Raw genomic sequence first — 24,730 nt, 5'->3', positions numbered from 1 at the left:
GCCTATACCAGGCGTCTGCGGGTAGTAGGCGGGGTACACCCCGAACTGGTCGCGAGCCAAGTGCAGGGCACACGAAGATGAAACAACCATCAATCGCACTAAAGGGCAATTTCGAGTATTCCATTAACCAGCCATGCGTGTTTTGGGAGTGTGGGAGGAAAGCGGAGTACCCAGAGAAAACCCACGCAGGCACGGGGAGAACAGGCATACTCCACACGGGAAGGCCGGAGCCGGAATCGAACCCTGCACCTCTGCGCTGTGCGGCCGGCGTGCTAACCACTCTTCCACCGTGCAGCCCAGTTTGAAATATACACAGCAGAGGTTATCTCAAGGCACTTTACACATTGAGCAAGTCAGGAAACACACTTCTCATACATGAAAGAAAACCACCGGGATCCCACATGAGCAAGCACTTGGCAGCGGAGGCTCGGAAAAACTCCCTCGAAAGGAGGAAACCTCAAACAGAACCCAGGCTCTGTGGGGCGACCGTCTGTCTCGCCCGATTGGGCGCAAAATCAGCCATATCGACAACACGAAGAGTCCCAGGAACGCAAGCCGGCCCCCATCCCGCGCCACATACGGCTGGGCCGAGGGCAAGCCCAGTTTTCGTTGGATTGACAACAAGCGGGTTGCCGGCATTTGTCTTTTGCCTTATTCGCTGGCGAGTGTGAACAACGATGAGCTTATGGCTCTGCATTGACGTTAACACATTGAACGTATCAAAATGCTCTCAACGTTGAATGTAAAAGGGCTTGACCGCGAAGTCTTCCTATCGGTGAACTTTCCTCAATAACGAGCAGCTAGCTCACGCCACTCATTATCTCTGAACGCTACCTATTAATTTGCCAACTTAGATGGGGGGGGGGGTTTGTGGAGCATTCACTGCGCCGCCAAGACCAGCGTTAAGGTGTGCTGAATGTCGAATCACCTGCCGCTGGTGCGTTGAGGAGCAGCTCGGAAATGCCTGCGCTGGCTTGTTTGAAGTGAATTGAATTGTTTTCGCGGCTGTAAAAGTGTCCGCATGCGCATGAATGTGAGGCAAATTTAGACGGGGGATATATTTGGGATTGCAAAGCGTCGCTGTTCTTCATGAAAGGAAAGTTGGGCTTTGGAGCAAAGCCCAGACAGCGTCTTGTGTGAATGGGAAGCGGTGGAAGCTGAAACAGGGTTGTGAACTTTAACACCTGACACTTCTCGCACCAACTGGCGTGTTGAAAGTCACGCCCCATAAACTCTAGTCAAGAGTGGCCAGTCACTGCTCAGCACGGAACAGGGGTTCCACATTTTCCAGCGGTGTTTCATTCGATCCGGGTTTCAAGTTTTTGATTTGGTTTTGCTGGTATGTCATTGGAATAAAACCACACATCGAAGGTTAAAAAAGGGGGAGAGTTTGTCTTTGGGCTACATCACCGAGCTCGAGGCATACTAATTTGAGTCGGCACACACATCCTGCGGTTACTCAGACAGTGTGTAGTAATGATGTGTGTGTGTGTTGCCTGTGTCTCATTTGCTGACCTTAATGAACTCCCTCGGTCACTGGTGCCATAGCAACGGTTGCCAGGCCTTCCAGACAGTGAGATCACTATTTAAAAAAAAAAAAAAACTCTTAAAAGTTTGCGCTTCAAAATTGTGCTATGTGGGGCATAAATGCCCCACATAGCACAATTAAGTAACCATAACAAGCAAATGCACAAACACATTCATCAATTTTTACATAAGAATTAGTTATTGTATAGTTTTTAAAAATAAATAATACAATTGAAATGAGAATGAGTGGTTGCTTTATGTTCGGGCAGTGGTTCTGAACCTGGGTTGGGTCGAACCGCAGGGGTTCGGTGAATCTGTCTTCGACGGAGCCTCTGCCATGGAGGTTATGACACACCTGGCTCAACATGTCAATTAGTTATGACACGCCCGCGTGGCCATCACGGGCTCGTTCATTTTGTGCACAATTAAAAACACTTATGTTTTGAAATTGTATTCAAGTTTTTTTTCTGCTTTTAATAAATGCGTTTTTTTTTTAAGTCTTGAATTTGTAAAACAAAACAACAACTTTTAAAAAAAAAAATTCATTAATGAGGATTTTTTTTCATTAATGAGGAGTTTGGCCAACGTTTAAATGAACTGGTTGGGTTCGGTATCGCTAACAAGGTTAAGAACCACTGTGTTAGGTGGTCTGGCATGTTTGTCCCATTTTGGAAATCAAATGTGGCCCTTGAGCACCAAAGCCTGCCCCCAGCTAGCTCTGAAACATCCAAGCTAGCAAACCTTTGCTAGCCGGTGCATTAGTTAGCATATGTAAAGCGCCACTTCCTGCTTGCTTGCATGGCAGCCGTGATGATTTGTGGTTAATGAGACGGAATCCACCAGCACGTCGCCTTAATAAAGTTGGAGTCCAACGCAGCAGTCATGGCCGCACACAGGCATGCGCGCACACACCGAAGCCCAAAGAGGCAGTGAAAGATCAGCACATTAACTAATTAGCCTGCCGGGCTGAGGGGCGACACCAGAGAGGAGCGCTCGACAGATGGACCTGTGTGTGTAATTCTTGAAGTGCTCTTCAGTGTCATTTGACCATCCATCAACCTGCCAACTTCGACTTGTTATTTTTGTCTTCATTTACCTCCAGCGAGGGCATTTTTAGCCACGTATTCCGCCTCCACAGCAACAAATGTTCAGATGACAAAGAGGCGTTAAGAGTAAACAGTGGGGCCGGGCCATATCACATTCAGTTCAATTGCAGAATATCCCCCCCCCCACAAAAAAAAAATCCAAATTCGATTTGTAATCATTTTTTCCCTCTTTGCGCCGAGAAAGCAAATGAAGTCATATGAACATGGGCTTTCTCATTGAAGCCACTTTTATCCTGTCTGGAGGAAATCAAAACCTGGATGGCACTGAATTTCCATCTCTAGAAGGCAGAAGTGATTTAAGGTGTTTGGTCGTACATCCCATCCTGCGGACTTATCGTAACAGTCTCCAACTTGGGTCTTAAAATGGACAGTGATTTGAAATTGGTGCTGTTGTTAAATCCAACTTCCTTCATCTTAGGCAGCTGGCCAAAGTAAGAGCGCTTTGAAACAGTCATTTGTGCTGGATTACTGTTAACGCACTTTGCTTTGGAGTCAGCCTATCCTCCATGAAGCATCTCCAGTTGGTCCAAAATGACGCTACTAGCCTCTTGACGGGTACTCGTAAGAGAGAGCGCAGAACTCCTACTTGTGGCATCCCTTCACTGGCTCACAATAGAGTTCTTTTGAGGATCCTAGGATTTGTTTTCAAATCTTGAAATGGACTCGCCCCACCTTACCTCTCTGAGCTCCTTCCTCCCCCACACACCTGCTCGATGCCTCAAGTCAGAGATTTTCAGAGTTTTCCAGTGCTCGAGAAACACACTTGAGTTGAGTGATTAAAGTGTTTAGTGATTAAAAACCCAACTAAACAATAACTAAGCAGCACGAGAGGGATTCATGTACTCACCAACCTTTTTGAAAGTGATTCAGTCACTGGTTCAGTCATCATTTTACAAAGTCAAAACAAATGTTTGGAAATGTCCTTTATTTGGGATGAAACACAAAAGATAATCTGTTTCCTCTAATGAAGGACGACACAAATGTTAAAATTATTATAGAAATGTCAAATCCAAACAGAAGTGAGCTCGAACTCACCCGCCCCGCTAATGAGGACATGCCCGATCGAAAATGGATAGATGTATTAATTAGTTGCGCTATTTTTCAAAGGTTCCGGAGGGATTTTCCTTGCAAATGCACCCATAGCTTCTACGGTACTCTTCTCTGCAAAGGTCTCGGATGTTCTTGGAATCTGCGGGGGCCACCCGGCCGGTTTGGGATTCCGAGAGCTCCGACTACCACGGGGGGGGGGGGGGCATCACCGTTGCCTCGACATACTTTCCTCTTCTTCTGTAACTCCTCCTTCAGCCGACTTGCATGTTCCTTCCTTCTATCGCACCGAATGCATTTTTCATTCTTAAAATTGAGGCAGAGGTGCTCCCGTTGTGATTATTCACTCGACAAAAAAAATGTCACAAAAAGTACATGTGCTGAAATGATCATAATCTTGTCTCGCTTGACTCAATAATGGAGTTACTTGAGTTAATTTTGGATCCTTTTAGTTGAATGCAAAGTGATTGTTCTGCAGTGCTAATTTTCTAGTTTGAGCCCTGCGAGTCCCAGAGACTCGCTGATCAGAAAAGTACGAGTCCCATTTTGCATTTCGAGAGTCCCACATTTCGAATTCTGAAATGGTCTAGTTATTCAATTGCATATGATAATAACACAAACAGCAAGAATATACATTGATAATAGGTTTATTTCTTATAAACAAATGCCGCGAAAATGTAAATAATTCAGGCATACGAGATTATTATCGCAAAAAAAAAACTATCCAACTTTAGCTACTTCCTCTGTGATATCTCCGCAATAAACCTTCGCAACACTTGTTACACGACTTGGCAATCGTCTGCTTTCCACGCGGCAAGGCCGATCTTGCCAATCGCGTCTCGCGAGAACGGAAATCTCGGGGAAAAAAAATTTACCGTAGGTTTTTTTCTTTTTCTTTTTTTTTTTTGCTTTATTTTTGACTGTGAAATTTCCTTGCGTCCCAAAAGCGCACATTATTTGGAACTGTGCGTCTGGCGGGAAAATGATACATCTTGGTAACAAGATGGCCGGTTCTGGTGCACAGATGGCAACGGATGCATACGCCGGTTTGTTGGACCTTCTCGCGGAAGAGTATTTTTGTTCTGCCTGTCGCGATCCCCGTACGTCGCTGGGATACGGAGATGAAAGAAAGATACTCTCTTTGTCGGGAATAATGTCTTTTGGACCAATGAAGTAAAGTTGTCCCATTTCCCACGGCACACCTTTTGATCTTATGACGATCGCAGTTCGAAAGTAACTCCTTGCTTGCTTTCTGCTTGTTTTTGCAGTCATGACCTGCTGACACCCTTCATCCACCCGCGGGCAACTCCTCCTTCCTTTCCCGTCTTGTCCATCACCCACCATGCTTCCCTCCCCCGTCCCCGCCCTCTCGCTCCTCTTGCTCTCCTGGCCCCTCCTCCTCCTCTGCGCTCCGGCGGCGGCGCCTCCCCCCCTGGTGGCGGCAGGTGGCCGAGCGGCGTACCGGGCGTTCGACGCCTCCCTCACCCACCTGACCGTCCACAAGAGGACAGGCGAGGTTTTCGTCGGAGCCGTCAACCGAGTCCTCAAGCTGTCGGCCAATCTGACCGAGATGAGGAGTCACATGACCGGACCGGTGGAGGACAACGCCAAGTGTTACCCCCCACCTAGCGTCAGGGCCTGCGCTCACCGGTCCGTCTCACCCTAACCGTCTTGTCCGTTTGTATGTCCGTCTGCTTACTTGTACGTTTTCCCAGCCTGGACTCTTTGGACAACGTGAACAAGCTTCTGTTGGTGGACTACGCGGGTAACAGGCTGGTGGCGTGCGGATCCATCTGGCAGGGCGTCTGCCAGTTTCTCAGACTGGAGGACCTCTTCAAACTGGGGGAGCCTCACCACCGCAAGGAGCATTACTTGTCCGGTGCCAGAGAGGCTGATGGGATGGCAGGTAGGCGGGGCCTCCTTCACACCAGCAACTCTCCAAACGCCGCTCGGGTTTCGAAGCCAGATTCGCGACGAATGTCGCGATCGGTTTGAAGGACTTGACAGAAGTGATGGATTGAGCAAGCCGCACGAAATTACAGGAAGGCGTCGATTTACGAAGGAGTTCCGTTCCTGCAGCTGGCAACGTAACCCGAATTTCCGCGTAAATCGGATTTTACTGTTAAAGTTGAAATTTACGTCAAAGTAAAAAAAAGTAAAATATATTTTTAAAAATAATAGGAAGAAGATACTGTACTTAGCATCGCTGCTGAGAGCTCCGATTAGGCAGCCGCTTCCAGAAGATCCACTTTCGTCCACGTTGAAAACTTGCTCCGCAAGATAACTCCGCCATCACGGATTATCTTGGCTAGATGACCCGGAAAAACTGTGGTCACCGTAACCTTTCTCTGTAGGTGTGGTTGTCGGCGAGGACGACTGGACCAATGACCCCAAGAGAAAGAAAACGGCAAAGGGCAGCAGCCGCCTCTTCATCGGCGCCGCCATCGACGGAAAGTCGGAATACTTCCCGACGCTGTCCAGCCGGAAGCTGGTGGCCGACGAGGAGAGCGTCAACATGTTCTCGCTGGTCTACCAAGACGAGTTTGTGTCATCACAGATCAAGATCCCGTCGGACACGCTGTCTCTCTACCCGGCCTTCGACATCTACTACGTCTACGGCTTTTCCAGCCGCACTTATGTCTACTTCCTGACGCTGCAGCTGGACACGCAGCTGACACAGATGGACGCCGGGGGAGAGAAGTTTTTCACCTCCAAGATCGTGAGGATGTGCTCCAATGACACAGAGTTCTACTCCTACGTGGAATTCCCTCTAGGATGCACCAAGGACGGCGTGGAGTACCGACTGGTGCAGGCTGCCTTCAAACAGAAACCGGGACGGCGCTTGGCTCAGGCACTCGGACTGTCGGAGGACGACGATGTCCTCTTTGTCATCTTCTCTCAGGTGACTTTTTTTTTTTCGGTGCTTCTCAAAGTGGGGTTTGTGATCTCCCGCTCTTGGTGCTCAGTTTGTTGAATGCAGGGAAGTTCTTAGCAATGACAGCTTGAAACGGTCGCATCTCAAACAGCGTCTTCCTGGTCGCATTTCATATGCTGTCTGACAACAAACGAGCAACACTTAGGGGATTTTCTTTGCCCCCCCCCCCCCCCATTTAGTTATTTTTTTACTTTTAAGTACAATACATTTTCATTTAAATGGAGAGTTTGCACTTTTGAAACTGCTCATAAGATATGAATGTATTTAACTCATTCAGTACCAGCCAATTCTGGACCAAGTCTGAAAAGACGTTTAAAAACGTCTTTGGGAGTGAATGAGTTAAACTGATTGTCAGTCATGCTGACTGAATCTGATTGGTTGTTCTTTGTCTGGCGCGATTTTTTTTTTTTTGTAATAAATAAATTAGAGGTACAAGATGGAGCCAGAGAGGGCTGAGTTTTTTTCAGAGATCATTTTATGACTGTACTGCGGTCAGGTTATCCTGACTGTTTCAAGTAATATGAAACTGAAAATTACCCCTTAACACTTTAAGAACTCTGTTAATTTAAAAAAAAAAGATCTACGTAGGAACAATTGATAATATTGACATGCAATACAGTTTCATTGAATCATCATTGAAGAACATTTTTCTTCTTATATTTAAAGCAGTGTTGATGTTCAAATGGGGCATCGTGTTACAGTGGCTTCTAATACGGAACAGTCCATGTTAGTCCCCGTCTCATTTTTGATGAACACTTCGGCCTATTACGCTGCTGAATTTTATTGTTGGCCATGGTAGTGGTACTTGGAGAGCTTTTTGATTTTCTTTGATTTTTTCCCAGTCATGCTCCACCTCCAGGTGATGTCACTCCATTTAACTGGGCACTCTTGCGTATGTGTGTGCGTGTGTGTGTGCCTGTGTGTTGTTCAGGGTCAGAAGAACCGCTCAAACCCCCCCAGAGAGACCCTCCTGTGTCTGTTTACGCTGCACGACATCAACCTGGCCATGAGAGAGAGGATACGCTCCTGCTACCGCGGGGAGGGCCGCCTCTCGTTGCCGTGGTTACTCAACAAGGAACTGCCCTGCATTCATACAGTGAGTCACGTCGCATCTGATCAAACTGCAGCCACGCACGCCCTGATGTGTTACAGGTGTGCACTTATTTGCCCCGAAAAATTATTTTGGAAAAATAATGAACACATAAAACCCACCAAAAAAAAATTCAACAAAGAATAAATGTGTTTCCAGATGAGCATGACCAACCACGGACAAAAAAAGAAAAGATAAAACATTTTTAGGAAGCACAATGGTGTTTACAATTGATACTGTGACCGTAAGTTAAAAATGACTTAGGCAGTTATTCTATTAGTTGAACAAAATGTAGGTCAGCGCTTGCGATGATGTCTAGGCCAACAGAGAAGTCCTTGCTAGAACACGCTGTCCTCTCCCCAACCCTATTTGGAAATAGTAAAAACAAAAGATTGGCCGAGTTGTTTCATTTGCTAAACTGGCTGAGCGAGCAGAGGCACTCCAGACAGGCCAATTATTTGTACACAACACATTCAGAAGTCACTTGTGCACTACATCATGTGTCCCCATTAAGAGAGCCATTGTGTGTCATTAAACAGTTGTTGTTTTTGTCAGCCCAAGCAGATTGGAGACGACTTCTGCGGCCTGGTATTGAATCAGCCGCTGGGGGGTCTGCGCGTGATCGAAGGAAGTCCGTTGTTCGAGGACCGCACGGAGGGCATGGGCGCCGTGGCGGCATACACGTACGGCGAACACACTGTGGTTTTTGTGGGGACACGCAGCGGCCAACTGAAGAAGGTGAGCGCTTTTTTGGATGGATTGGGGATTTGGATGCATTGGATCTGTCCACTTTTACGACATCAACTATAGACACGATAGTAGAACGATGCCGTGAGATACAAGCGAGCCAACTTCCAGGTTTTTTGAGATATGAGCCATCAATCAGAGGATTTTTTTTTCTTTGACCCGGGAGGAAACAAAAACAAAACAAAACAATATGAGCGCTGTATGGTGGCAGTGAAAAGAACTGAGCTCACCCTGACAGCAAGCAGCACATAGTGAACGAATCTTTGAAAAAGAGGGTTCAAGCTGTTTTAATGATCCTTCCTGTTCAAGATTATTGTCAAACTAAACATGAAGCAAAGAGAATTATACAGCCAAATGACGTTTGCAGTCAAATTGTTAGTCAAAGCAGGTTTGAAAAAAAAAAAGGAAATAATTGTACGAATAAATTGTGCTGACAAGTAAAATTGATCACGTCTAATAGTGACACAGTGAAGCAGTGGACAAATTAACTTGTCACGGTCGTGTGAGAAATCAGACCTGATATCGCTTATCCACACCCGAAGTACGTGTGTGCTGTCCTGTTGCGGTCCTGTTTCTTGTGTGTGCACACGCACAAATCAAATGCAATGTCTTCCCCTACACACACACACACACACACGCACACACATCATTGTGTCAGCCCAAGGAGTGGGGGGGGGCATGTGGGCTGTAATAGAGTAAATGTATTTGATAGAAAGATAATGAGAGGACTTGTACTCTACCGTCAGCTGATTGGCTCAGAGAGAGTGTGTGTTCGTGTGTGTGCACGTGCATTTGTGTCAGTGTGTGCGTGCGTGCGTGCACGCTCATCTTTTCAAAACAAACAGCACAGGGTAGAGAGGAGACACGCTGTACTGACCGCACGCGCGCACACACACACACACACACACACACGCACGTATTTGTGTTTGTGAAGGGCAACTGGGGTGAAATATTTCGTGTACTTCTTTTTTCATTGCTGTCCAACACCAGGATTATAATGTGACTGTCATGGTCATGTCACTACATACAAAGACGCCATGCGCCGGAAAGTTGTTGGTCGCTAACAAATGTTTACCCAGTAGAGTGTGCGTGTGTGTGCGTGGGGTGTGTGTGTGTGTGTGTTCCCTTGGTAGCAGTAAGTGTCTATCATAAAAACATACATACAGTACACACAGGCGCACACACACACAGTTGCTTGCGTTCTTGTCATCCTCTTGGCTCATTCCATTACTCTTTGTCCTTCTAACAGCAATTTTTAAAACCCATAAACATTTTCCCCAAGGACACGCATACAAACACACTCTCTCATAATAGGGTGTGTGGTCTGAATGGAAAAATAACCCTTTTATGGTGTGTCCGTACTTGTGTGTGTGTGTGTGTGTGTGTGTGTGTGCGTGCGTGTGTGTGGTCAGCGGGCTGACACACCCAGTCTAAATGTGAACATGGGAGGAAACCCAGTGTGTGCCTGCCACACGCTAGTATCGCGGATGGCGTCACCGCACCGATGGAGCAAGCTACCAGCCTGGCAGCCGCATCGTGCCGCGAGGCCACTGGAGCTAGTGGCTAGGCTAGCCTCGGCTGGAAACGGACACACAAAAGAAAGCATACTTGTGTCCTTAAATTATGACATTCCATGGCCTGAAAATTGTCTTCTTTTTTTTTGCAGAGCAGTTTTATGTATCAATGACTTCATTTGAGGAGCAACTTTCTCGTTTTGTGGCACAATTGTATTTATTTATCTATATATTGCAGGTTAATCCCAGCGACCTGAAGCTTGGCTTTTGTTAACCGAAAAAAATATGACAGTATAATGAATGAGTAATTAGTTTCCTTTTTTTTTTTTGTATAATCAATTTTTTTTCTCTTAAATACACATCGTGGATAGAAATAAACAGTCTCATTGCGTACAGTAACTCACTTCCGTTTTCCGGTTCACTTTGGGTAGTAGAATTTCTCTCCACAGCCCATTTTTTTAAATTTGCCTGCTCGTTTTCTGTGAAAAGTTGGCTGTTCGCTGCTTTAATGCAGTTGCAACCAGGCTTCTGTGAATAATGAAATCAATGACCCAAGCACTTAATTGCGGTGAGAAACGTGCCAGCCGTGTCAATCTTAGGTTAACTGAGAAATTAGAACGGCTTTACTGTCAGATTCAGACTGCACCAGCTTCGAGTGGAGAAGAAAATGGGCTCCTCCCTCTGCTCCGAAAGCAAAAAAAAAGTTTGAATCGATTGATCGTGAGTCAGTCTAGGAACTGTTGGTTGTGTTATGACTTTGGCTGCTGAATATTACCTTGGTTGGCAGATCAACACTCATTGCTGAAAGACCGCAATAATATTGTCCTCGGTTGTTTTTATTTCACACACTCTGTGTGTCTGCTGTGAGTGGTGTCGTCAAAGGAGCAACTCCACAACTTAGCCGCATGAGTAGCTAGTCAAAGTTTATTATTAGCTAACCGATGCCCCGTAGGTCGCTACTCGAGCCCCCGACCTCCAACGACCCGCAGTAGGTGTTGTGAGAGACGCGCGCGGATCCTTTTTGGAACGGCGATCGATTCTCATTTTTGCTCTCACAACGTTTATGTTTTGATGAGGTTCAAAATGGAAATTTTGTCTGAATGACTGGTTGTTTTGAGCCTTGCAGTCAACGGAAAGCGATAGAGCCTGGTGGACGAGTAGTTACCTCACAGTTCTGTAGTTCTCCGACATTTCTGTGTGCTACCCATTTTCAACACTTTTGGTTGGTCAGAAATTTGTACACATGTGGACTGACCAACTGCTTAGATCTGTGGGGGAACAAAATTGGAATTGACCAAATTGTGACATATGAGCTTTCAGCTTGTCACCTGCAATAGATGCCCTAATGTTTTTCCTTCATGTGCCCTCACATTGAGCGGCAACCAATCTATCTTTTTTTTCCCCCCGTGTGCTCTGATATTGACTGGCGACCATTCCATTGTCTGTCTGTATCTGCCCCTCATTGGTTGGCGAGCATTCCAGCATGAACTCCGCCTCTTGCGCAAAATCAGCTGGGATAGGCTGCAGCGATCCTAATGAGGACAAGCGCTAGAGAAAATGGATGGATGAATACAATTGTTGTTATCATGATGGAAGCTGGTGTGTGTGTGTGTGCGTGTGTATTTTCAACAGAAACTTCTTTGTGTCTAACATTGTGTTTCCTGTTCCCATTGTGTGTGCGCGTGTGTGTGCATGTGTGTGTTTGTTTGCAAGAGACCTTGTCTCAGCAATTGTGTAACTTAGCGTTACTTGAAATTCCCTGCTGAAACACACACACACACACACACACACACACACATACACAAACGCAGAGAACGATTAATTATTATGCTGTTGTCATGGAGACGGTGGAAGAATTAGTTCATGTGTCAGTGAAGACTCTGCACATTGGATCATGTTCCGTCCCTCCGTACGTTACCAAATAATGATGTCATGGTGGTGACAGCAGTGGCCATCAGCTTGACCTCTACATCCCCGAAAAACTCACATTTTTGCAGGTTTGTGTGGACTGGTGAAAATGTGCCATACATCTCTTCGGGGTCGCCAACGCAACGGCTGAAAGGCACCCAGTAGGAAAAAGGTTAGAAGAAAATGAGCCCCCAACACCAGTATGAGCGGTTGACGGCAAATTGGGTGCCCGTGTCTGTCACGACAAACGAACGAAGTCCCAAGGACCCATGCGTGAAATGGAAGTGAAAGTCTGCCATGTTTGGAGAATTCCAGGAGTCCTACTTTGTTATGAAAAAGGGAGTGCCTGTTAATTTGTCTCCGCTTTTATAATCTTTTCCTCATGACATAACGCTTTAATTGGCAGCTCTTGCACAGCAGTCATCCCGTTTTACGCAGACAACAAATAACTTACAAAAAAAAGAAAAGGTGGTTGTGGCCATCAGAGCGTTTCGAGACCAAAGTGCTTCCTGCTTACTGAAAGAATTTGAAGAAAACAAGCAAAAATGACATTTATTTTGTGACTGGAGGGTGGAAACCATCAGTTGGTGGTCTTGCTATTATCCATTGTGTCTAAGTGTGTGTGTGTGTGTGTATCTGCGCTCGGGGGATGGGAATGGGCTAATAAGCTTAACAGCCCCCCCCCCCCATGTCACCCCTCACTGGCCTTCCTCCTTCTCGTCTTCTTCCCTCAGGCTCAACAATGTGTAGTGTGTGTATGTCAGCAAAATGCACACACACAAAGAATTCCTTGTTTATGTCCATCCACGTTTTCATGACGTGGTCATCGGGACAAGCGTGAACGGCATGTTGGTTTTTGGATTACTTTCGAGAATTTGCGGATGTACGGTATCATAAATATATACACCCGTGCATTCAAATGTGAAAGATGGAATTTCAAACGCCTGCTGACACCCTCAAGCTTTGTTCTTCAAAAAAAAAATAAAAAAAATCGACTTTTTTGGGGGAAAAAATGCAAGTTTACTTCGCACGCACACACACACACACACACACCTTAGATATAAGAGAACATTAATAATTGCAATCTTACCAATGGAGTGTGCATGCGCAATGAAGTCGGATGAGTGTGCAATATGAGCGCACAGGCTTTTATTTATTCATTTCATTGCATTCGTTTATGAAATGTGTACGGGCCACTGGTGATAACATTGGACATTGGATTTCTTTTAAATATCCAGGACAGTCAACTTGATGGCCGGAACAAGTTGGAATTCAGATATTTCTGGAACCACGTCCAGACAATCTGTTAGATTTGGCAGCATTACCAACACGCACACACATACACACACATACATACATATTTTCAGGGTTAGGGGTTAAAGTTCACATGTCAGTGTGTGCGTGTTTTTCAGCGTGTGTTCAAGGTTTGAGTCACATTCACAGGTGAAAGGTCACCTCTTCCTGAATCAGGTCCTTCTTCTTGCATGGGTGGTGGTGGTGGTGGGGAGGGGGGGTCATGTGTGTAACGGGTGTTGCCCGGGGGACATATCGGGTGGCAACTCCAGTCATGTCAGCTGCGTTGTGAAATTCGAATCTCATCTGCATGGCACCACCGATCGTACTGTTGTGTGTTTTGTTTTGTTTTGTTCCCATTTGTGTCTGGGCGTGTGTGTGAAAGTGTGTTTGTGTGTATACATACTGTGTGTGTGTGTGTGTGTGTGTGTGTGTGTGTGTGTGTGTGTGTGTGTGTGTGTGTGTGTGTGAGAGAGAGAATGAGCACGTGTGTGTATCATATTTTGTCTGCTGCAGTGTCCTACTTTCAAGCCCCCTCCTTTTCTGCTTCCATACCGTTTTATGTGTGTGTGTGTGTGGGGGGGGGGGGTTCATCAGCTCAAATTAAGACCAAATGCACGACAAGCAGACAGCTCATTAACACACGGACGACACACACTCCACGCTCTTGCTTGCATCCTCTTACCTGCTCCCCTCCTTTCCGTCCCCCACACGCTAAACCCCCACTTGACACAGACCTCACAGCCCTCAGTCTTTTTTTTCGGGGCTGGGGGGGGGTCACTTTCAGACGAGACGTACGGAGCTTCTGAGTGGGGAGGACGATAAAACGGTTCATTTGGCTGCACTGTGACATCTTTGTGTGATGTCCTTATCAACACAGCATTACACATAGTCCATCCATCCATCCATCCATCCATTTTCCGATTCGCTTTAGCCTCACAAGAGTCGCGAGGGGTGCTGGAGCCTATCCCCGCCGTCTTCGGGCAGTAGGCGGGGGACACCCTGATGAACAACCATCCATGCTCACTGTCACACCTAGAGACAATTTAGAGTGTTCCCCGTTCACCTGCCGTGCAAGTTTTTGGAATGTGGGAGGAAACCGGAGTACCCGGAGAAAACCCACGCAGGCCCGGGGAGAACATACAAACTCCACATAGGGAGGCCAGAGCCAGAATCGGACCCACGACCTCTGCACTGTGAGGTCGACGTGCTCACCACTGGCGCACCGGGCCGCCCATTACACAAAGTGTACATTCAAAAAAGGTTTGGCAGTTTCAGTTACAAGCAACTTAAGGGACAATCGAAGGATGCGCAGGCCACTTTGACGTTGTTTGATTTTATTAAACACTCAAAATCCAACCAATCAAGCAATTATTTTGTGTCATGGTCATTTTAGCCGGGGTTGTTTTGTTTGGTTTGTTAGTTATTTTTAACACCCGTTAAATGTGATTCCGCAAACGGTTTGGGATTTTTCACTATTTTGGGGTGGCTCAGAGCCCTGCAAGCCACTAGAATAGATCTGTCCCTGCCCTGAGCAGTTTTCCACAGTCAGAACCAAAGCAAGGGTCAAAAGTCGCACAGCATTTGGCTTGCAACATTTCTGAATGCGCGTGCACCGATCTGTGTGTTTAAGATCCGCGTCGATGGACTCCTGCCGCCGTCCCACAATGCTTTGCTGTACGAGAGCGTCACGGTGGTGGAAGGAAAGCCCATCCTGAGAGACATGATGTTCAGTCCGGACCACCTCTACATCTACCTGCTCAGTGACAGACAGGTGTGCATGCGCACGCAGAAACGCACCGTTGCACACCTGCACGCCTCCGGCATGTTCGTTGTTGTTGTTTCAGGTGACCAGACTTCCCGTGGAGACATGCGAGCAGTATCAGTCTTGTTTGGGCTGTTTATCTTCAGGAGACCCTCACTGTGGATGGTGTGTCCTCTACAACAAGTAAGACAGTCACTATGGTCGAACGACCGTTTGCGCTCACAATCACACCTCGGCACAATTTAGAGTGTTAACCTACAATGAATAGTTTTTGGAATCGGGGAAATACCCGGAAAAAACCCACGCAGGCACGGGGAGAACTCCACGCAGGGAGGCCAGAGCCGCAGTCGAACCCTGCACCTCCGCACCGTGAGGTGGACGTGCTAACCAGTACCAGGGCTGGGTAAATACTGAATCAAGAAAGAAAGAATCCAAAAATGTTTTTTAAAAATCAGCGAAGAGGTGAATTGGCGGGTGCCGAACCGTGCGTATGCGGGGCCCACTGTATATGTATACTGCCCTCTACTATCTTAGATCTTCCTTTTAAAGATGCTCTCTGGTTTCTCAATGGGGTTCGGGTCAGGGGGTGACAGGTAGATAAATCTGTCCAAAGTTGAACGTGTGGCTGCTGGATTTGCTTTGATGCTCGCTTCTGATTGGCTGGGATCTTCTGCCGTGCATGTGTGCGAAGGGCATTTATAGAAACATTAATGATGCCACATGGGAACGTACACATACACACACTCACACACAGTTTGTGGGCCACTTTGATGTTCAGAGTCCAGGTGGAGACGTTTCCTCTTTGCTCTAAACATCAATCAAGTTGCCCTTCAAAATGAAAGAGCCCTTCTCTGCGCTCATGAAGAAAAATGGCTGCACTCATTCAGGCTTCAACGCGTTCGCCATCACTTCATAATAAGCGGCGGAACACAACACTGCACCGTTGCTAATGTGCGCCGTTCGACAAAATGTCATGGATTTTCGTGAAGACTGAATGAAAATGTCACATTTGTGCTGAGTCACTTGGTGGACGAAATATGTATGAACCCTTTGCTGTTCGTAGAGGATAGGGATCGAGCCCTGCTGCGAACAACAAAAATCCGTAAATATTTGACGCTCCCCGTAATAGGGGGTTATAATTACCGGCAGATGCCACAAAATGGCAGCAAAGCACTTTCAAATGGAGAGCATCATACAAGAACACACTCATTTGGACTGACTCTGGTTTTGTGACAACGCAAAGACCAATCATCGTGGAGAATGTTCACAACCAGGAACCCATGTTACCTCAATGACTCCGTGCAAAGTTAAAATTATTGAACACAAACCAACTTCATGTGAGGCTAATCGATAGCTTTAGTTAGCATGCTAGCTTAAATAACATTCAAGCACAAGTTGATGTGACCTAACGCATAGGCAAACAACAATACGCACTCGCACTTGTATACAAACGCTAGCCAGTGCTCCCTCGCTACTTTGCGGTTCAAGACCTGTCAAGAATTCTTGTTTTTTCTTCAGGGAAGTTTGTTTTAAAAACCGAGACCATGAATTTTATGGTCATATTCAGAAATTCACTCGGACGTCGGAGAGGCAGAGCGCGCTGCCCTCTCATCAATTTTCGCACGCAGCCTCTATTCTGTGCCAATCAGCATTTCGTGCTTGAACGGTTTCCATTTGGACCGCCTGACGCACTGGTGCACCGTGTTCCCTGTCGGAGTGCGGAGAGCGCGCACCGGTGCTCTGTTTTTGGTGCACGCTGGCACATTTTCAACAATGCTCTGAGTTTTCCAAATGGTTGGAGTGACGTGGCGCGTGCTTGCCAAAAATTCCGTTCTCTCATCGTGGGTGCGTTCGGAAATATTCTCCCAACTTCTCCTGCTTCACTCAGACCGTTTCGGAAACTCGGAACGTTGTTCGGATGTGCCGCATTTACACACGATACTAAACGTAAGGGAATTCGGGCAAATTGTAACAGTCTAGTCCCTACCCCCCGTGAATAACAAAACATTGTTGACAATTCAACTCCATTGGGGTGATAAATTGAAACCCCCAAATTTTTCCCCAAATCGCTGGTAAACACCCCATTTGCATTTTCCACCCAACCCCCCAAAACCAGGGGGCAAAAAACTGACAAAAAATCTGTAAATATGTGAATTTGAGAGTATGTGGTCAACTTTTATTGCTTTGGCTTGAGGACAAAAACATTGAATAAGTGTGATTTTTCATAAATAATGAATGATCAGTTGGGGGTGGATGGGAATAGAAAATTTCACAAATGTTGAAACGCAAACATGCAAGGTTCACTGTCACCCAAGTTCCAGAAAAATAGCACGTTCAAGCCAAAATGGACGACTTCGGGCCCAATTTTCATGCCGGTCTGACTGTGCGCAAGGGGGTGGTTTTCTTTCTTGATATTTTAGCAGATGCTTGGTTTAGCGTGGTTGGAAATGGGTCTTTGTGCCATTGAAGGAGTGAACACAGCTGACTAGCCCCCTGGCCAATGGAAGAAGCTCCTGTCATTCCCTTTAAATTCAAAGCAAAAGAAGCGTGCGGTCGACATGGCCAAGCCAAAAACGGACTCGCTGGAGAACGAAGTGAGCAAAGAACATTTATAAGGAACAACAAGAAGATCTCCATTTGTTGATCACGTCAAGATGGCTGCCGCGAAGCGGCCACTCGGAGACGGCCTTTTATCCCTCATCGTGCGTCCTTGTGTGACAGCCGCTCCTTACCCACCTCCAATTGCTGTGCTGCAGCCAATGGGCGCTTTTAAAAATATGCATGGAAAATATGAAATAAACGGAGGGCCTTGGTCCGGCCTGCTCGGGCCCTTATGATAAGCGAGACCTTTCAATCGTGTTTTCTCACCTCCATCCGCCACCAGATGTTCCAGAATGGAAGCGTGCGAGAAATGGCAGGAGCCTCAACACTTCAACACCAAGCTTGACCAGTGTGTCAACATCTCCGTTACCCCCAGCAACATGTCCGTCACCGCCCCAGCAACGCAGGTGCGTAAAATGCATTATTATTATTATTATTATCAAACATACATAGACTCTGCCTTTGGCGGTTTTGGCCCGTCCGTTGCTGCCATGGACCGGTGCGTCGACCATCTTGGATGTGGCAAATCTGCCCTCTAATCTGAAGTTCAGAAAGCAACAATTCACGGAATGCTTTTCACTGATGTTTATATCTTATACAGTACTATTAAATGTATTATAACACAAATGTTTGGGGACTGGAATGGATTAATGGTAGTTTTATTCGTTTACAAACTAGGTTACCAAATAAACATAACTCCTAGGCGGTATCTGCGTTTGTGTGATGTACGACCAGGGGCAGTGCTTCAAGTATGGTATATCTCTGCGGGTGTATATTGTATTACGTCTGCGTTTTCTGTCGGCTCCTCGTTCGATGATATCACACATAGAGCGTCGCGTTGTCTGTGTGCAGCTCAGCATACGAGTCCAGCACATGCCCGCGCTGTCGGGGGGCGTGTCCTGCGTCTTCGAAGACATCAGCGAAACCACGGCGGAGGTGGGGGCTGACGGTCAGGTGACGTGCATGTCGCCCACGCTCCGAGACCTGCCGCCACACTCCTACGGTGAGACATTCCGACACTCGCAAGTATACATCCACAGGGGGCCTATCGGGAACAAACTCTCAGGCACATGCTGATTTCCGCTATTAGACGAGAACGTTTCAGTGGTGAGTGTGAAAGTTTGACACTTGATGATGTGAGGATTTCATTTCAGTCGTGCGTTAGTGTTTCAGGATTGTGTGTGAGCATTTCAGCAGTGTGACGATGCTCCAGTCGCGTGTGACAGTGTTTCAATTGTGTGTGAGATCCATTCAGCCGTGGATGTGAGAGCGTTTCAGAAGTGCACCTGAAAGCCTTGCACTTCTGAGCGCGAGGGAGAGTTTCAGCGGTGTGATTGCATTTCACTAGTGTTGAGAGTGTTTCACTAGTGTGTCGAAGAGTATTCCTGTCGTGTGTGTGTGTGTTTAATTAGTGTGTGAAAGACTTTCAGAGCGTTTCAGCAGTGTCTGAGTGTGTTTCACTTGACGTGAAACACACTTTTGGCATTGTATGAAAATGTTTTGAGTGAGACAATACCAGGAGTGCGTGTGAGTGTTTCAGTAGTGTGTGTGCAATTCTCAGGGCATTGAATCCATCGCAAGCAAAACAATTAGAAAAGTCCTCTTGCGATGGATTCAATGCCCTGAGATTGAAATGACCTGGATGAATGCGAATAGTGTGTGTGTGTGTAAATGTTTCACTTGTCTGTGTGAGAGCATTTCCGTAATCCTGAATGATGTCCATGACGGCCCTCTCACACACACACACACACACACACACACACATGCAAGTATACACCGGACACGCGCACCCAGGCTAAATGCGCGGCGTTATCTCGGCAGGAGAGAAACGAGACGTCCAACTCAGTCTTCGATCCAGCGAGACAAGACGCACCTTCATCAGCACCAACTTCACCTTCTACAACTGCTCTGTGCTCAATTCGTAAGCTTGACGTCCGCTCCTCCCGTGTCCTCGTCTTCTTGGTCTTCGGCCCCGCTGCCCCGCTTTGATGGCATCTTCGCCTCCTGTTTGCAGGTGCACTTCCTGTGTGGGCAGCATGTTTGCGTGTCACTGGTGCAAGTATCGTCACATGTGCACCAACAACCTGGAGGACTGCTCTTTCCTCGAGGGACGCGTCAGTACGGCCCAGGTAAAAAAAAAAAAAAAAAAGCCTACTTGCACCGAGCATGCTCAGTAGAGATCTGTGTTTGGGCGCGTGCGGTCATTTTACTCTTTGAGCGCCGTTAACGTAAAATGCGGTCAATTCGACCTTTATAAGAAGCTTGTGATTGAGTAAAGTGTCAACGGATGATGATGATTCTTTAAATTTAGCGTTAGGAGTCATGATGTAACATTCATACTAACACGCGCATACGGAGAACAATGTACATGCATACACTACGACATACTTCTACGACTAAATACAATGCAAATAATTCGTAAAGTGTCTCAAATGGAAAATTGTTGCACTCCTGAATATTTGTAAAAACATTATTTTGCCGTCAAAAGCACAATTCCAGTGATCGTTGGTATTTTATAGAGGAAAAGGACCGCTCAGATGTCAAAAATAATTTGCATAAAAGCCACCGTTATATGGGTGATTTAGGTGAAACCAATCAATTCTCTACTGCTACAAAATTTAATGAGGGAGAAACATTGTTGTTGTTTTTTCTTTTAGCAGGGCATTCGGTTCGTCTACAAGAGTGACCAGTCTGTTGTTTGTCTATATTTGTCCAGCCATTGACTGGTGATAAATCCAGGGTGTCCCCGCTTCGCAATAAAGTCCGATGTGATAGGCTCCAGCTCTCAGCCGCAGCCCTCGTGGAGACATGCAATAGAAAATGAATTGATTGATGGACGGACGTGTGTGTGTGTATGTGTGTGTCTTTGTCCCTACGTGTGCGTGGATAAGTGAAGACTCCGTTTAAAGCATTTCTCCATAGTCACTGCGGCATGCCGTGCTCTGGTCCACTTCCTGCGGTGCTAACCGGCTTCCTGTCAGTCACAAGGCAATTAATTACTGTGCCGATACTCGTTCGTGAAGCTTCATCTCCCCTGAGAAATACTGTTGCAGTGTGTACGTATTTCATTTTCAGTCCAAGTCGCAAAACCTTTTCGACTGCCACTATACGAGTTAATCACCTGTGACACAAAGTCAGAACTAACTATTGAAGTGCTTTGCGCTCGAGATGAAACACCATGAAAATGTGAAAATCGACAACCCTATCTGTCGAGCTTGGTGGGGGGGGGGGTTCCCGTAAAAATCTTATTTGCAGCTGTTAGCTGCTGGTGCTATTGCTAACAATACAAAAAGGAGCCAGCGATAGAGCTATTTAATCTCAGAGACGCTTAATACGGTAGTGACGATAATTACAATCAAAAATGGTGATGCGAAGCGACCGTTTGAAATATTAAGTCTCAAGATCCCCAGCTCACACTTGAGCCACCGGTGTCTTTTCCATTTGTTGCAGGCGGCAAAACCGATAAAGAAGAAGGCAAGCAAGGATGCTAATGCTAAACACAACCGCCATCTTGCTGATTGTGTGACTTTCCGTCCACAGGGCTGTCCTCAGATACTGCCCACATCCGACATCCTGGTGGCGGCCGGTCTGGTTCGTCCGATCACGTTGCGAGCACGCAACCTCCCGCAGCCTCAGTCGGGCCAGAAGAACTACGAGTGCGTGTTCCATATCCAAGGGAAAGTCCAGCGCATTCCGGCGGTGCGCTTCAACTCGTCCTGCATCCAGTGTCAGAACACTTCGGTAAGGCTTGACTGATTGCCCTCGTTAAAGTAAAAGTCCGATTCCAAGTTAGGACATTTAGTTAAATCCAGGAGCTGCACATTAACCAGAATACATACACTACATGTTATTAGACACAATATGACGTAAAGCGGAAGCTAATATAGCACCGAACTTAGCAAACCATACTAACTTTGCACATGACAGGAAGGTACGACACCAATTTAACTGTGTCATCTTCACAACTCTACACACACACTAACACTAAATGGCAGCAATATGAATTTATTTCTGATGGGCACACACTCCGGGACAAGATAACTACCCTCAGTAATGCATGAAATGCGGCTGGCTGGTAAAGTGGGTAACTGTGTCATTTTCAATTCCATAACTTAGCGCTTGCCATTCGCACTGATGTCATTCAAGCTACAAAGGGCATTCACCTGAAAACAAGAACAAACAAGAGCGTTTTTTTTTTTTTTACACTAAATATAAGATATAATAATACCACCTTTGTTGGTCCCATAATGTGGAAATTTGCAAATGGTGTTCATTGTTTACGTGCTATGTTGTTTTTGCCGCCCTGTAGTATTAAAGTGTGTGTGTGTGTGTGTGTGTGTGTGTGTGTGTGTGTGTGTGTGTGTGTGTGTGTGTGTGTGTGTGTGTGTGTGTGTGTGCCTGTTTGCCGAGGTTATTTCCAAATCGATAGTGTGCTCCCCTTAGCGTGGCTAAGGCTGGGGTTCTTTTGCCCCCCTCCCCCTTCCTTATGTTTTTTTTTCTTTTCATCTGCGCAAATGGGGCGCTGTAAAAGACGACCCTGCGGACTTGCGTTCTGTATTCCCCGTTGGTCGTTGTTTTTCTATGTCTCTTCAACGCGTTGTGTTTGTTCCATTTCATTGCACTTTGTGGTGCAATGACAATAAAGCGAATGCGTGTTGTTCCGATTCTGATAAAATTACCAAGAGTCCTGTAATACTTATTGTACTCATAAAGGCATTAAAAATATAGTAAAATCGGTCAATTAAAATCAACTTCATTTTTCATTCATTAATTAGCCTCATAACAGAATGTATTTATTGTAATGATTACATGAAAAGAAAATGTGGCACTGGTGCTCAAAGGTTTGCCCAATCCTATTTATAAACCTTTCCTAAGACCATGGGTGTCAGATCAGCGTTGAACACCCACACTACACGACTACTGGGCTGCACACGAATAACCCCAAAATATTTTTGTCATCATCAGAGTCTGAACGTGTGTTTGCTACACCGTACGTTTCGGTTCACAGTTATTGCTAGTCGACTCGCACGCTGTGCATTATACGCGGCGACAGACCCGCGAATGAATCAACAAAGCCATCCAAACCGCTTCTGCACATGCAGCCCAAGGAATAAAGACAAGCTTTTGGAGTTTTTTTGAAATGAAAGATTAGCCTAAGACGTCAGTTGTGCTCCCCCATCAACGGCTACCCCGCCTTCCCCCTCACAAGCCCGACTAACTTGAAAATGTGACGGTAAAACGCACCACAACCCCCACCGTCGTCTTGCACAGCCTGCTTTTCCTCTGCCTGAGAAGCACAGTCGTCTTCCCGGCACAGTGACCTTCATTTGTCCTTGTGTCAGCGACCCAAGTGGAGTAGGCGTGTGTGTGCCTGCGTGCGCATGAGGGGTTTTAAATGAAGAGGAAATTGAGCATTTATTCCAATAAAACCAAAGCACACAGACATTGCCGACACATTCTTGATTCAAACATTTTTTTTTTCCCAAGTAGCCTACGACTGTACAAATCCAATTCCAATGAAGTTGGGGCATTGTGTTCAACAAATCAATACAGAATACAATGATTTGTGAATCATGTTCAATCAATATTTAATTGGATACACGACAAAACTAAGATGCTTAACTCATTCAGTACCAGACAATTCTGGACCAAGTCTGAAAAGACATTTAAAAACGTCTTTGGGAGTGAATGAGTTAATGCTGATAAACCTGATTGGTTTGAGCAAATACATTCGCACCTCGATTTTCGACCATAATCCATTCCAGAAGGCTGTTGGAAAACCGAAACCACGCTTTTTTAAAAACAAAAAAAATCTTGATTGAACACGTCTGCTCACAATGGAACGCTATACGAGGAAGCGTCACTTCCTCGTGGAAGGAAGGCGAGAGGAGTCAAGTGGCGCATTCAAGTGCGCTCAGTTTGGTCGAGAACCGATTTTCGGTCGTAACCCGAGGCATAAAAAAAAAACTTGAAATTATTGGTCGAAAACCGATTTGGTCGAGAACAGAGACGTTCGAAAACCGAGGTTTGACTCTAATCATAAACTTGGAATTTTATGGCAGGAACATGTTGCAAAAAAGCTTTGATAGGGTCATGTTTACCGCTTTGTTCCATCACTTTTCTTTTAACAACATTCATTAAACGTTTGGGAACTGAGGACGCCAATTGTCACAGCTTTGTAGGCGGAATTTTTTTTTCTATTCTTGGATGATGTACAACTTTGACTGTTCAACAGTTCGGGGTTTCCGTTGTCGTATGTTACGCCTCATAATGCGCCACACATTTTCAATGGGAGGCAGGTCAGGACTGCAGGCAGGCCAGTCTAGTTATAACCGCACCCTTTCACAACGAAGCCACGCTGTTGTCACACGTGCAAAATGTTGTTTGGCATTGTCTGAAATAAGCAGAGGCGTGCGTCCATGAAAAAGATGTTGCTTGGATGGCAGCATGTGATTCTCCAAAAGCTTTATGTGCCTTTCAGCATCAAAGGTGCCTTCGCAGATGTGCAAGTTACGCAAGCCATTGGCGCTAACGCAGCCCCGTACCATCACACATGCTGACTTTTGAACTTTGTGTCCTTAACGGTCCAAACGGTTCTTTTCCTCTTTGGCCCAGAGAACACGACGTCCACAATTTCCAAAAACCATTGGAAATGTGGACTCGTCGGACCACAGAAGACTTTTCCTTTTTGCATCAGTCCATCTTAGAGGAGCTCAAGCCCAGAGAAGCTGCGGGGCGTTTCTGGCTGCTGTTGATGAATGGCTTTTGCCTGTCATAGGAAGTAGAGTTTCAAGTTTCACTTAGGGATGTCGTGGCAAACTGGATTTACCGACCTTGGTTTTGTGAAGTGTTGCTTGAGCCCCTGTGGCGAGATCCTTTACACATGTCGGTTTTTGATGCACGGACGCCTGAGGGATCGAAGTTGGTTTTCGGCCTCGCCGCTTACATGCCGGGGATTTCTTCAGATTCTCTGAACCTTTTGATGATCATAGATAAGATAAGAAAACCTTTATTTGTCCCACAATGGAGAAATTTGCAAAAGATGATGACATTCCGAAATTCCATTGCAATTGTACATGAGGTACGTTGTCCTCAGACTATTTTCTCATGCAGTTGTTCACAAAGACCTGAACATCGCCGCATCTTTGCTTGTGAATGACAAGCGAGTGATGAGCGACGGAGGGAAGCTCCTTTTCT

The 24,730-nt window shown here is 46.1% G+C and overlaps 1 protein-coding gene across 1 annotated transcript in view; it reads left to right on the top strand.

Moving 5' to 3' along the window:
* Nucleotides 1–24,730, top strand: part of plxna3 (plexin A3) — a 43,384-nt gene that overhangs the window by 4,404 nt on the left and 14,250 nt on the right. Inside the window, exons 2-13 of the mRNA XM_086112640.1 lie at nucleotides 4,949–5,330; nucleotides 5,396–5,586; nucleotides 6,035–6,582; nucleotides 7,547–7,711; nucleotides 8,261–8,443; nucleotides 14,801–14,941; nucleotides 15,015–15,115; nucleotides 17,817–17,940; nucleotides 18,386–18,536; nucleotides 19,355–19,454; nucleotides 19,548–19,662; nucleotides 21,074–21,274. Coding sequence (XP_085968766.1) covers nucleotides 5,023–5,330; nucleotides 5,396–5,586; nucleotides 6,035–6,582; nucleotides 7,547–7,711; nucleotides 8,261–8,443; nucleotides 14,801–14,941; nucleotides 15,015–15,115; nucleotides 17,817–17,940; nucleotides 18,386–18,536; nucleotides 19,355–19,454; nucleotides 19,548–19,662; nucleotides 21,074–21,274 — 2,328 coding nt within the window. The 5' untranslated portion in view covers nucleotides 4,949–5,022. The remainder of the gene's footprint in view (nucleotides 1–4,948; nucleotides 5,331–5,395; nucleotides 5,587–6,034; nucleotides 6,583–7,546; nucleotides 7,712–8,260; nucleotides 8,444–14,800; nucleotides 14,942–15,014; nucleotides 15,116–17,816; nucleotides 17,941–18,385; nucleotides 18,537–19,354; nucleotides 19,455–19,547; nucleotides 19,663–21,073; nucleotides 21,275–24,730) is intronic.

The sequence above is a fragment of the Hippocampus guttulatus genome, chromosome 1, assembly GCF_054856545.1.
Source record: "Hippocampus guttulatus isolate MCC_2025c chromosome 1, RoL_Hgut_1.0, whole genome shotgun sequence".
NCBI lineage: Eukaryota > Metazoa > Chordata > Actinopteri > Syngnathiformes > Syngnathidae > Hippocampus > Hippocampus guttulatus.
Note: the sequence above shows the minus strand (reverse complement) of the source record. Positions and strands in the feature narration are given on the sequence as shown.